This window comes from Chelon labrosus, assembly GCF_963514085.1.
Source record: "Chelon labrosus genome assembly, chromosome: 21".
Lineage (NCBI taxonomy): Eukaryota > Metazoa > Chordata > Actinopteri > Mugiliformes > Mugilidae > Chelon > Chelon labrosus.
The window spans coordinates 1,945,333-1,959,294 of record NC_140354.1 but is presented as its reverse complement, the minus strand read 5'-3'; the positions used below and the strand labels follow the sequence as shown (position 1 = coordinate 1,959,294).

The 13,962-nt window shown below is 43.3% G+C and overlaps 1 protein-coding gene across 1 annotated transcript in view; it reads right to left on the bottom strand.

The window, feature by feature from the left end:
• Nucleotides 1-13,962, bottom strand: part of kcnt2b (potassium sodium-activated channel subfamily T member 2b) — a 36,552-nt gene that overhangs the window by 19,023 nt on the left and 3,567 nt on the right. Inside the window, exons 2-10 of the mRNA XM_084571494.1 lie at nt 7,828-7,907; nt 7,071-7,173; nt 6,690-6,752; nt 5,794-5,842; nt 5,275-5,334; nt 4,498-4,572; nt 3,581-3,664; nt 3,066-3,160; nt 2,241-2,421 (exon numbers count right to left, since the gene is read on the bottom strand). Of these exons, the coding sequence (XP_084427620.1) occupies nt 2,241-2,421; nt 3,066-3,160; nt 3,581-3,664; nt 4,498-4,572; nt 5,275-5,334; nt 5,794-5,842; nt 6,690-6,752; nt 7,071-7,173; nt 7,828-7,907 (790 nt within the window). The remainder of the gene's footprint in view (nt 1-2,240; nt 2,422-3,065; nt 3,161-3,580; nt 3,665-4,497; nt 4,573-5,274; nt 5,335-5,793; nt 5,843-6,689; nt 6,753-7,070; nt 7,174-7,827; nt 7,908-13,962) is intronic.

Sequence of the window (13,962 nt, the reverse complement as noted above, 5' to 3'; positions counted from 1 at the left end):
CAAATTACACAAAAGTTATATGGGTGAGTAAACAACCATATTTTATGCCAGAAATAAGGTCCAGGTTGTAAAAAACAGTAGTTCCCCTTTAAGCTTACTGAAGCACGAAAACATCATCGGGCCATGCACATCCAAATGTCAAAAGTGGTTTATTCAACCACCTTTTGTGTACAGCCACGTTATAATTGCATCAGATGTGATAGATTGGTGAAGCTACAATCACGCGCCTATTGTAGAGTATTTGTGAAAGACAGGACTAATTGGTGAAACCGAAGAGAAAACAAGATAAATACCTAAATGGCTGACCTTTTATCCTATTTTGAAATCAATATCCTTATAGGGCTCAAAATTGCACAAAATGACTTCAAGAGGCAGGTTTCTTGTGAGTTGTAGGTACAGGAAAACCAATAGAGGAAGCAATAAGAAAAAAACAGAAGCAGAATCCTGATGTGCTCTGGGGGTTTCCCTGTCAAGCCTCGAAACTGGTTATGGCAGGACTCAGAGCCAGAAAGATGAACACACACACACACTCACAGAGAACACACACAGGTTTGGGATGAAGGGGGGTAGTTTCTAAATGTCAAGGGGTATTTATGGATGAAAGATGCAGAGAGAGTGAAGGGGATGACATGGTAGCCATGTCAGTGGTGAACAGGATGTCCTTTCCTTTTGAGTTGACTGGTGCAAATTCAGTAAAGGTATCCTGATGCTAATACTTTTTTGTTTTTTGAAGGTTTTGTGAAAATTTCTGAAACCATCTGACCACAGATGATGGAAAAAACATCCAAATAGCTGGTTGTCTTGTACTTTCAGCACAGTATGTCTCTGCGTATGTGATGCAATTAACCAAAAGATATCACTGACTTGTAGCGTCATCACTTGTGACTTGTTTACTCGTGGTTTTTGTATGAGCGATTTCCTGCCCAGAGAGGCCTCATCTAACCGCAGGTACAGAAGGAAATTCATCTTATTAGCGCCTTCACAGTTTTTAGAGAACAAACAAGTATGGCAGCGACCTCAGGGATAAAAGCTTTACAGGAATACGAGCAACAACTGTTACAATGGAACGGCTGGGTTTGTCAAGGTGTTTTATCAGTCCCTGTATAAATAAATTGTGTTCGTGTGTTCCTCTAGTTTTCTGTCATGAGGTTCTCTCTGTGGAGCAGCTAAGTGACAGGATGACAGGAGAGGGGCTCAGGGATTTGAGTGAGTTCGGAAGACACTCATGCCACTCTCTAAATAAAAATAGTGTTGTAAATCTACAGGATGCAATGAGTCATCACATTATTCTGTGGCTAGTATTAAGGCTTAAGTATTAAGGCTTTTATCAGGTAGCAAAGTGATCCTCATCTGTTAATTTTGGGGAGGATTTTTTTTCCTGATCTCTTTAAAAGCATGTCTAGTAGATGGGTAAAACAGGTTTTTGCTTTGAGGGATCCTCACCTCATCAAAACAATACACATTTTAGGATGGCTATTTAAAATTCGCCGTTGAAACTTTCTGCTTTCTGTGAAACAATCTGCATGTGTTGGTCCACAACGTGGCAAACACTCCTTAGTGCTGACTGCTTTTGAATTCTTTCAGACTTGTGCAACTGCAACAAATGTGGTGAAACACTATTTCTGGTTTCTGCAAGGGACGTGGACTTCCACAATGCAGAAATCATGGGAACACACAATAGGGGAATGGCTAATTGGATTTATTAATGCAAGTCACACAGACTCGGATGGACATGGACTTGGATGGAAGAGACACGTGTTTCCACCAGAAATAATCACTAATACTCCAGCTTGTGTTCCACTTCTAAGACCCTTAGAAGTGGAAAGCAAGGGATCTGTGTCTTCATCTACAATCTGTATGCTGAATATTGGGGTGAGGTTTCACTACCATGTCAAGTCTTTGTCAAATGACAACCATTTGACTGCAAGATGAAGACAGCTGGGTATGGAAATGATGTTGGTGTGCCTAGAATGCCAGTCATTGCAGCTGACCACTCCGACATTGTGGGGTTATAATGGAAACATCAAAGAAAGATGTTGTTGACGTACGTGCCCTCCCTTTCACCACTCCAACCCCACTGCCAACACTGAGAGTGCCGATTTACCACAGGGACTGAATCATCACAAGGCACAGGGACAGAGGCTTGCCACATTCCATTCCATTCAAACTTCACGACTAATCACACCTCCTTTTCATCCATTTCTACAAGCGTACCAAAGGTTATCACTGCAGTCTCTCACCTGAATGGGAAGCACAATGAGTGCCACAAAGATCATGATGACCACCAGGAGCTGTGACGGCCAGATCTGAGGGGTGACGTCTCCAAACCCCACCGTGGAGAAGGTGACCACGCAGAAGTAGAGCGAGTCGAACAGGGTCAGGTTGTTGCCCGCTCGTTCAAGGTGTTGAATTCCACAGATGCTGATGGGGGTCAGCGGGATGGGAACGATGGAGGATGTAAGAAAAGGAAGTGAGCGTGACTGAGAAAGGGACTTCACCCGCTGTGAGAGATATAGGTGCCAGCGTGGGCTGTTATCCATGGAGAACAGTTTGTCACGGCTGTGCATATGTACGTTTGACTTTGTATGTGTACCTACATATAGAATAGGTTCATATATGTTCAGCATATTGGTGAGCAGGTAGAAGCTGCCCATGTTATCGTAATCTTTAAGGAACTGAGTGAACAGCCAAATGCCATCTCTGAAATGGTCAGAAAGCTTCTTTCATGTTTTGTATAGGACCTCATGGATTAGCTCAGGCTTCATCACCGAATATGCAGCGAGCTGACAGATGCACTGAAGCGATCACCAGTTGTCATTTTAGAGCACTATCTCTCGCTCACAGTTACCAATTGCCTTTCTGCTTCCCACCTATTCTCTCTTAGCTCAAGGAGGTGCATTTTTCAACCTCCCATCTCACATTTGTCTGCATTTCTCAGCCTATTGCTCACCCACCTCACCCTCTCTCTCCGTGGCTGTGACACCTTTCACTTTCGGTCCAATTTAAACGTAATGCCTTTGTTTTTTCTCCACTTCTTACCCCCTCTCTCAGTGTAGTGTACCCACCATGTAAACATAAGACAGACCAGCGTGCTGATAAGTATCACCACTTGGTTGAACATGGCAGAGTGCGTCCGCTGGATAGCCCTGTGGAGATCGTTCTGAAAGGAGAGAGGAGAGAGGCAGCCAGTAGTTAATGTGTGGAGATGATTTTCTAAGTGTAAAATCAGGATAAAATGTATCTGATGGACAGTAGGGAAAAATAAACAATGGTCAAAATATTAAAATGCACTAAAGAATGAGACGAAAGTGGCAAATTATTGGAATATGTAAAGCAGCAAGGGGAACATGTATTTTTTTAAAAAGCATGAATAACGATTAATGTTTATGAAAGGTCCAAGTCATCAGTTTTAATATTTAATGACTGATTTACCTTCTCAGAAGAGTGTTTAAGATAAAGCTGGTGAGCTGAAATGGAAGACAGAGAGGGGCAATCGCATGCCAGCAAAATAAAAATAATAACAGAGACGTTGAGACGAAAGCAAATGGAAAATTGGATAGGGAGGCAACGCTTCGCTTACTATCATGTTCTCCAAAGCGTGCTTGGCCAGCCAGCAATTGAGAAACACAGGGATGAAGAGATTTCTGAAGGAGGGCAAAATCACCTGTCAAGAAGAAAAAGCTTCAGATTGCTTGCCACTGTCTCATCACTTTTTTCCATATGTCACGGAATCCCTGCCAAGGAAAGGGATTGTGCGAGCATGTGTAATATCTTCACTGTATTACTTTAGCTGGTGTTAAAGACTCGCTTCACACCTAAATGTGTTTTTTTGAGGTGTAAACTAAATAACACAACAACAGTGCGGCTGTTAATACTGATAGAAATACAGGGTTTTAAAAAAAGGATTTCACGGGTTGAAATCCTTTTGCTTTGTGAAATCATCCTGAAGAAGCATGCAAAGCCAGCGCTGACACCGAGTCGACTGTTTGGGACTCCTCTGCGTCATAAAATCAATATAAAAAATATTGTTAACACCCTCCTCCACCTGCACGGCCTCAGCTCACAGAGCTCTGCCGGACGTTGGCGAGAGAAAAACAAGGAAAGACATTTCTTATTATTGTCACTTTGGGTAAATGTAGCAGAAATGTCACTGTCTGAGAACAAAAAATGAAAAAACACGTAAAAGAGAATACCTTTATTGGGGAATTACCTGTATTAAAATTCAATATATGTGAGCACCAAGAGTAGGAGAAAGGAAACTAGCTGACACTGAGCCAATCCTTCCTCACATATCCACGCCCCAAACCATCTCTCGTCCTACTCTGCCTTTTTTTCCACTGTTTAATTTTTTTTCTTTTCAAAATTATGTAGTGTGTAGTAATAATACTTTAAAGCATGGTGTGCATTCTATAAGGGTGTGGGGGTGTGGAACAATGGTGCGTGAGGGCCAGAACAAATGGCTGCCACAGCCTCCCCGTGCGATATCTTTCCACTTACAGTGATCATGAAGGGAACGGTGCTGATCATCTCCAGAATGAAGGGGACACGTAATACTTGCTCCCAAACGTTACCCTGGAAACACAAACCACACACACGGGGTCAGGAAACTCCATTGTCCCTGCGACCTTGGGGGATTACCACATAACAGGCCTGACCATAGAATAGATTGGGATTGTGTAGGGGTTACACAATTCCCTTGCTGCCCTTTGAAAGAAGCAGCATTACTCAGTTTAAGCCCTGCTGTTCAATTAAGATGTCAGCAGTGGCTGTTTTTATGTGTCCGCCGCCTTCTAAAGGCTGACCCGAATCTGACTAGTGTAGGTGGACAGGCACAGACCATGTCCACAGGAATCAGTCAGCTCTAAATGCTAAGGTCTATAGCCTCCAGAGTAATCTGCAGAGTTGGCCCTTCATAGGCTTATAGTGTCAAGCACATCAAAGGAAGGGCAACCCGTTGATGGATCGGTCCCCCACTGCCTCAACACAGGGGCCTCCCCTAAAGTCTTCCTGATGGGTTCATAACAGGACAATGATGAGGAAGCCTAAAGTCTCTCCAAGGTGTTTTCATAATTCACTTGCACAGGTGGAGCATCACTGGAGAAAGGGAAGTGGCAGTTTAATAGTGACACACAGAGGAGTGCAGAGTGGACAAACCCGACCCTCAAGTGTCTCATGCAAATCCCCCTCCTAACCCACCCACCCACACACACACGCCACAGACATCCTAGCCACAGGCATCACAAAAGGCCCCTGACTGGTCCGTGAGTAGCTCACCTTGTAGCTGAGATACACGAGCAGCATCGTTTCTGAGAAGCTAATGAAAGCCACGAGCACCTGTGAAAAGAGAGAGGGAGCGAAACGGTGAGAGAATATTGTAGGAGACGGCGACACGGAGAGGAGTCGAAATTGTCAGAGAGAGACCAGAGCAAAGAGAAATTAGGAGTCGCAGAGATGGAGAGCGTGGGTGGAATCAGTGGGCGTGCTGATGTTTGAGCTTCAGAGGGGAAAAAGGTTTAAGTGAAGCAAGACACAGCCCGGTGTCTGATTGTACACATTCATGTGTACAGCATGCGCGTGGAATCACACCGTAAGTGTAAATAAATATCAAGTAACAGTGACGTGAACGTGTCCTGACATCTGAGACCGCTAAAAGCTTCACCTTAATGAAATAAACCCACATGGAGAATGCTGAAATTTTGACATGCACCTGTGTGTGTGTGCAACCATGCATGCAGAAATGAGTGTCAACAGATTGCTGCTTTGTTTACACAGAAGTATAATGATCTGTCTGACCTGCAGTGCCCACAGCGGTAGAGGCCTGTCAACCCAGATGATCAGTTTCCTACAGAGTGGAAGAAAAGGAAAGAACAGAGAACAGATGAGATGTATAAGGTAAAGCAAGACACAAATTAGACATGGGCCACCAAAAGGGACAAGATAATAAAATTCTTTTCTGTCCAACACACTCCACAAGGACCATAAACACAACTCATGTCACTATTTTAATTGAATCGTGTCATTTACAGCTGAACAACAATAAGATTCGCAGCTGCCACCGTGCTCATATTGCAGGAGAAAAGTAATATTCACACTGTCAAATGGAAATTTACAGCCTTATTGTGAGAGAAAGGCAGTGTTTTTCTCTCAAAGACACCCTGGGGCTCCTCGTGGCTGCTTGCCATGAGTGCTATCTCCGCTGATGCTACGAGTCTGCTGCCCCGAGCAGGAGGCGGCCCATCCCCTTCCTGAGCTCACTCTGTCAGGCTCCTTATTCATTTGGAGCCAGAGCTTAGCCAGTGTCATCAGCCACCAATTAGATCAATAGGTCCCTGAGCAGGAGACATGGCATAGCCTCAAGGTCCATGTACACTGACACGTTTTTCTCTGCCTCTGTGTTGTTGTATACATGCTTTATATCCACTAGATCTTTGTTGATTGGGCTGCACAGGCGCTTAATATATATTATGCTGACAGGAAATCAATACAGTTGGATTGTGACAAACGGATGTGGCTCTGTATTGCTTAATGTCAACATTGCGGATTGCATGAGTTGAGTGAAGTTGCATTGATTGCATTGTACAACATTTCCGACCAGTGAAGCGGTGTTAGAGATGCCGGTCCTCCAGGGTGTGTGGTCCGTGTCTGCAGGCTGAAGCCATCCCTCCCAATTAGAGGCTTTGTATGCTTACCAGTCAAACTCACTCCGGGGACGGGAGGATGTGTTTTGTTTGGTGCAGTTAAGTCCGCTCACACTGCATGGGGGGGGGGGGGGGGGGGGGCAAAACAACATGAACAACAATGAATACAACTTCTTTGTCCAGCACCTCTTCACCAAAACCCTGACCACACACTGCCACTGCTCAGTGCAAATATCAGTTTACTTTCCTGATTACATCTCCCCCTTCTCTTCTCCCACCTTACGCACACATGCAACCCTTTTAGTGGATACTCAATACCAACACTGTTATCTCATCTATTGACCTGGTGCTCTTGCTCCTGCTATCAGGCCTTCACACCCACAGAGACTTTGTTTCACCTCATTAAGCCCCAGTTATCACCAGTTCTCTCACCAGTCCAGCCTCTCCTCTTGCGGGTTGTCCAGCAGCACTCTGACGATGTAGAGGAGGCAGCTCAGCACTTTTAAAGCAAAGTTAAACATTCGCACTCGCAGACCTGCAATTCAAAAATGAAACAAGCCGTCATTAGAAGTCATAACGATGCAACTGATTTAATGTTATTCTTGGTGTAAGCTGTGTAATGCTCTGTCAACCTGCCGCACATAAAGGCATGATAAAGACACGACACATTAAAAAACGGAATAGCTCTGGGGAATGAGCGGAAGCTCTGCCACCTGTAATAAATCATTGACCAGTTGCAGCAACTGGTCTTTGTCTCATCTTTTCAATAAACATTTGCAACCATAGTTGATTAATAGTGGTTGGCTTAATGCAGCTGGAAATCTATGTATAGAGTATTTGACCCTGAATGCTAAAGACTGCTGGAGCTTCATGTCCAATAACCCTCACTTTGAATAACTAACTAGACAATTCTGCTCTCAATAATGACTTAATGCATTGAAGGGAAAACAAATATAAGGGTGGTTCTACAAATGAGTCTACTGATAAAACGCTACACAGACACATAAAACAGGCCCGAAATAACTGGTGATGAAATGCAGCGCAAGAATGACATCACATCACACAGTAAAACGCAGCACATCTCTTCAGCTGCGAACAAGAGCAGGTCACATGGAAACGAGGACAGCGGACGAGAAATTCTCTGTGATTACAGACGGACAAAGCGGGGTCCGAAACAAAAGCAACTCACTGGATCTTTGGTTTTTGATGAAGAACAGCTTGAGGCGCTCCTTGAAAGTGTTCTCATTCACATAGAACTCTACCTGCACCCTAAGAGAAGGATTGAGAAATGGACAGAGTCAGTAAGAGAGCGATAATGAGGGTGCCAAAAAAAAAATAAAAGTACACAGGAGGCGCTTCAGGTGACTGAAGAGATAAAAATGCTTCTTTAATGGAGCAGAGTCAAGAGAGGGAATAGAGGAAACAAGTGGTGGGATAAAAGAATAGAATGAAGGTGAGAAAGAAAAGGCATACAATTGAGCAAATTGAAGATAGAAAGGGTGATAATGATTACTTGGACATAGAAAACTATGGAAATAAGGCGCCGTAGCTGGCTACATTAAAGACTAATGGGTTTTGGAGGAAATGGTGTTCCTGCCTGTCCGCCTGCCCATAGGCCCAGACAGCTGCAGTCAGTCTCGTTATCTCCACTGATTAAATATAGAGCAACAAATTACTTCCCTCTGATGTTTCTGCTGAACATGGGAGGCCATAATTACTGCTCTTTCTCCCTTTCCATTCTGGCACCCTCCTGTTTTCGGGACACATGCACACACACCTACTGTACACACACACACACACACGTCTAAAATACTAAAATACACACCTGCAGCCGGGTCATTAGTACTGTTAGATCATTCACGTGTCCATCCGACGTGGATTCACATGAGATGGAGACAGGATGACAGTGACAAAGGGACACTCTACTGACAGCTCTTACATGTGAGCAGACACATAATCAGACAGACTGTAGGTGACTGCATTTCCTGTCTGGCCTCCTCGGGGTAGAATTCTCAGTAGCTCTCCTTTCATCCTAAAGAGAGTGGATGACTCAGGTCGAGGATAAAAACCACCAGGCCCGGCACACTGGTGGTCTCCTCACAACACGCGGACAGATGAAAGAGAGGCAGAACAACTGCAATCTATTCTCCTGTCTGAAGGAAGAGGTGGCGGTAGGGGTGGGGGTGGGTTGGAGTGTGTGTGTGTGTGTGTGTGTGTGTGTGTGTGGGGGTGGGTTCCTGGGGTTCCAGAATGATGCTACACCAGCACCCCATATGGCCAGACACACACACACACACACACACACACACAAGCAAACCACCACACCTTCCCAGCAACATTTGGGGGGTGGCAGTGGGGGTAATTTTTCTCTTTGTTACTATGGCAACTCTGAACTCGTTGTCTTTTCCCTCCCTCTCACATGAGCAGATGTGAGCCAGCACATACTTGTGAAGTGTGTTCTGCCATCGGAGCTGGAGCCGAGAGCCCCGCTGCAACTTGTTGACGGATCCCGTTTGCTCTGAGCAGATTGCCGACAATAATGCTTTTGCACACATGATGGAAAGCAGAAAAACACACGGATAAGCACAGCTCCCCCAGGCACGCAAAAAGCCCATGTGTGCATAATCTGGCTTCTTCAGGGGATACCGCTTTATCCTTGGATTAAAACACTGTAGTTGAGTGTGCTCACTTAACTTTTTTTTCCCCCCTTCCCTTAAAAGTCCCTATTAGTACCTGAAAATTTTGGTTTACTTTTCTTTAGTTTTCGTTCTTAGTTCTTTTTGACTGTTTTAGTTGCATATCAAATGTAACATCACCCATTCTACCAGCTCGTATGATCATGTGATCACAGCACATGTGTTTTTGAGATGCTCCACTGTGCCTAGCTCTGAGAGTGACTTTCTAACCTAAGTCAAATCTCCATCTTCTTGCCCATTGTTCATAAATGCAGCCGTCTGTGCATTTCTTCATTCATAAATGTCCTCAAAGCCTCTTCCCACTCCGCGAGAAAAGCCGCCATATCTTCTCAGGAGATGAGGATAATTTCAGAGGTCATTTCGCCCTTGATGCGTTTCTCTAAGCAGGAGTTGTTCCACTTGAGTGTACAACAGCGGATGAAGAGTAAAGTGGAAATAAAGCCCAATAAAGAGTTGAGCCGTAGGAGAGATTGAGAGGCGGCAACTTTAATCTAAGGGGAGGAGGAGGGGGAGAGAAAAACACATTAAAACTCATAAAGGGCATTATTTCAAAACAAAAGACACAAAGGCACATCATGATGGCACCTCTGGGCAGTAAGCACGTAGCAGCTGCAAAAGGCCATCCAAAAACAACAAGGACAATAAATGATTGGATAACTGTTGAGAGAAACTGCTTCGGGTCTGTGTAGAAAACAATATGTCACTGAATCAAGTATCATGTGAAAATTCACCATGAAGTAGAAATGCCCACTCTCTGTCTGCTCTCTGCTTCTCATTCAAAGTGTAGGGCTTATAAGGCAAATTATTTAGAGCCAAGGAAGATTATCTCATGGGCTTCAATGAAGAAAAACTAGTAACAGCTATAAGACAAAACTAAGATAGAACGGGCCATGGCATTTCAAAACTGAGCCATGGGAGCATCACAAATGTAAGTTGTAGAAAGGACAAAAATACAGATAAATGCAGATAAACAGACAGAAACAGATGGATAGACAGACAGAAGGGGACATGCGGAGGAGGATCTTTCAGAGAGAGAGAGGGGGAGAGAGAGGGAGAGAGCTGAACCTTGTTCCCCTGCTGCTTCCACCCATGCCTGTGCTCCATAATGACACAGCACTGGCCATCTAATGACACAGTGCAAGAGACTGCAGAAACCCAAATCTATGCACGCACAGCAGCACGGCATTGGCTCATCACGACCTGCACACGGAACTCAGACACAGCCGTAGCCGTCAAAGTTTTGCTTGTTCAATTAATGAAAAGCATGCACAAATGATCACTTATGTATGTAGCACGTGCCTTTGAAAATAACAAATCCGGTTATTAATGAGGTTTTTCATATAAATAAAACAATAATAAAAGTCTGAAAAAAATGGATTCCAGTGTTCTAAAATTACACATAATTATACCCCAAAGCTCCTTCATTCATATGAATGAAGTTCTCAAAGCCTCTTCAAACGCTGAGAGATAAAGCTGTGATAACTTGTCAGTCTTCAAAAATTGTTCCCTGTCTGCAGAAGAATAATGAGCGCAAATACACGGCAAAGCCCCGCAAGATCTTCTTGAAGTATTTCAGACGTCACGTGGAATGTGATGCGTTCGAGATCACTGCCATCGTGAAGTTCTGCACGAACGTGTTGGGCCCATGCTGTATGGAGTGCATGCATTAAAGGAGGCAGAGCAAACAGGAATATGTTGGTGTGTTTTACAAGGACTCAGCGTTTTAACAACCTGTGAAGCCGATGACTATCATTTGGAATTAAATCTTTCGTAACACGTGCGTTCAACAATTCCAGACGGTCTCCTGATAGTCACAGCAACTCAGTGGCCTAAATATATATATATAAAAAAAACGCTATGAGTCCTTTCACTAAATACACGGATTTATGCTGGGTAGGAAGCATATAGTGTACACCGTTACGTTTTCATTCAGTTCCACTGCCTTTTTGGCATGACCACATTCACATTAAGCATGGCCATAATTGAAATAAGCTATTTTTTTATTATTATTTTCCTGAGTAAATGTTATTTGCAAGCAGATGTGAAATAGAGATTCACATTTTTATTCTTTTTTTAAAAAAAAATAAAAAAAAAGAACTAACAACACTACCCTGAAAATGTAAGGACTTTTACTTGGAGGGATTGCTACTGCTGTAGCTGCTGAGTGTTGTGCAGATATTAACTACAGTTGGGTAGCTTGAACTATCGTTGCAGTCCTGTGAGAATTACAAAGCTTCCCTGCCAATCCAAGGGATATTAAATTAAGACAAGAACATGACCTAAAGGAAATTAACACTTAAAAAGGTGGAATAGGTAGCTAAGCTGTCCTGATCTCCAATTAGATAGACGTCGACCTGGGAGATCAGACCTGTCTGTCAAGCAACCTAAGGGATACATTAATCGATGAAAGAACTCAGATTCTCCATTTTTTTCTATCCTACATTGAACAGATTTATAAATGGTCCCAAAATATTAATCATTCACGTATTTGACCGGCAAGAAAATTATTTGCACATATTATTTTTAAGGATCTCATTGCCTGAAAGGAACGTGGTTTCTGGAGAACCATTCAATGGAGAAATTTTGATGACCATGAAACACGTACTTATTAATTTATTTAGATGAATGAAACATGAAAAGAAATGACTGCAAATGAGGGCAGGAGAGATTCAATGGGATGACAAGAGGCAAATAAATTGAACATCGCCACAGGGTTTCTCTAACACCTTAACAAAGGCAAGTTTTCCTCCGATTCATCTGACCAATGGTTGAAAGGACAGCTTGTCCCTGACCCAGATACACAGCTATCAAACGCATTACACAGTGGTGATGGCAGGTGGAAAAGAATGAAGAAGAAAAGTAATGAGAATGTGTGTACATATCTCTGCTGAAGGAAAAAAAAAATCAATTTCTCGTCGTGAAAGGCACATTTTTCTTTACAGTGCAAGAGTTCATGTTGACTTGAGGAGTCAGATGTGACGAACGCCAGGCTTTTCTAATACCGCTCATTGCTGCCACAGAATTGATTTTAACACTTCAATGAAACAGGCAAGTGCGTCCATAATAACTCAATTACAGCTCAATATTCTTTTCTATTTGCTTCTTTAACTGTGTATAACTAAGGGAAATAATCCTGGCCAATTCATCGACTAGCCTGAATACATATTTTTCCACAGATTCCAACAATCACCGCCTCTGTTTCACTAGCCTGGGCAAAGCACAACAGGAAACTACTCATTATTTACAAGAAATGCGTTACAAATTTGAAATAAAGTATGTAGAGTTTCCTGTGAACCGTTTCCTGAACAACCTCTGGGTTCCCATGGACTAAAACCTTCCATACATCATGAGTGGGAGTTCTCCAGTCATTTGCCACCCTTGCTCCCTGATGTAAGCAGCCTTGTCTCACCCTTTCCTTTGATAATCATTCACTGCTTATTGCCTATGAGGATGTGCTGACACATTAATCTGCGTTTTCACCTTCAGGAGGAGCAGAACTTAATGGTTGCTTACTTAATAATAATTCCTTTTAACTCATCTTAATTCACAGAAATGCACCACTTGGGCTTATCACTTACTAGTGATCTGTTCATTCCATCCCTCCCGCCATGAAACAAAGTCTGGCTTCAATTGTTACACAACTCTATGACATCCTATCTCCCGGTCTCTTATATCAGCTACATATTGAACATGTGATTGAATCAGTGTGTGAGATTTTAATATTTTTCTGCAGTTGACTTAGTTTGAGGAAGATATGCAGTGCAAAAGGAGTGAAACATGAGATTGCTCATCTGTGTTGCCTGTGCCTGGTGTCTCTGGGCTTTCGTGGATTTGAAAGACAACTCCTGTGGCGTACTAGGCTAACGTGGTTTGGGAAAAAGGGGACGCTGCAATCAGTGGATAACTGTGTTTGCGATCTCCCTCAACAGAGGGGCACAGCGGCCCCCATTCTGATGCCACGGCCCTTCCAACAGCAACGCTGCGAGAGCCCAAAAGTGGTCAGACACATGGTAGTCAGCCCCATGGCTGTGTTAGTATCCACAGCAGGAAGGCTCTTAAGTGTTGACAGTGCTCATCTAAAACTGAAAGGCTGGATAGGAAATCCAATATCAAGCTTATTAAGGCCCAGTGGTAGCAAAAAAAGAAAAAAAAGAAAGCTTTAAAATAAAAGCACCAAGAGTTTAGATGACTATCATGGACGCACCCAGATACTGTACCCCTGTTCCTGGTCTTGCTAGCAAGTGTGCCTTACATTCAATAATTCTGACTGTGCAACCACACTCTCAAATTGTTGCATGTGAGCCTTCCATTCTGCCACCGTCCCCTCTTCTTTGGCCTGATCAGCCCTACTAGCAATCTTTCCTCTTTCATCAGTATCAACTAACACGTCTTTTTTTTTTTTTTTTTTTTTTTTAAATCACTAATAGGAGCAGACATTTAGCTGATACTTTGATTTTATTAGCAAACAATTTATGTCCCAGCTGTGCTGATCCTCCTGATCGATTTTTTCTGCAGGAAATACTGCTGGTGTCTTCTGTCGATGTTAGATGCTATCCAGCAATATTACATGCAGCACAGGACTCATGAATAAGGCTATGAGGTACCTGCTCCCCCTTTACCCCTTCTCT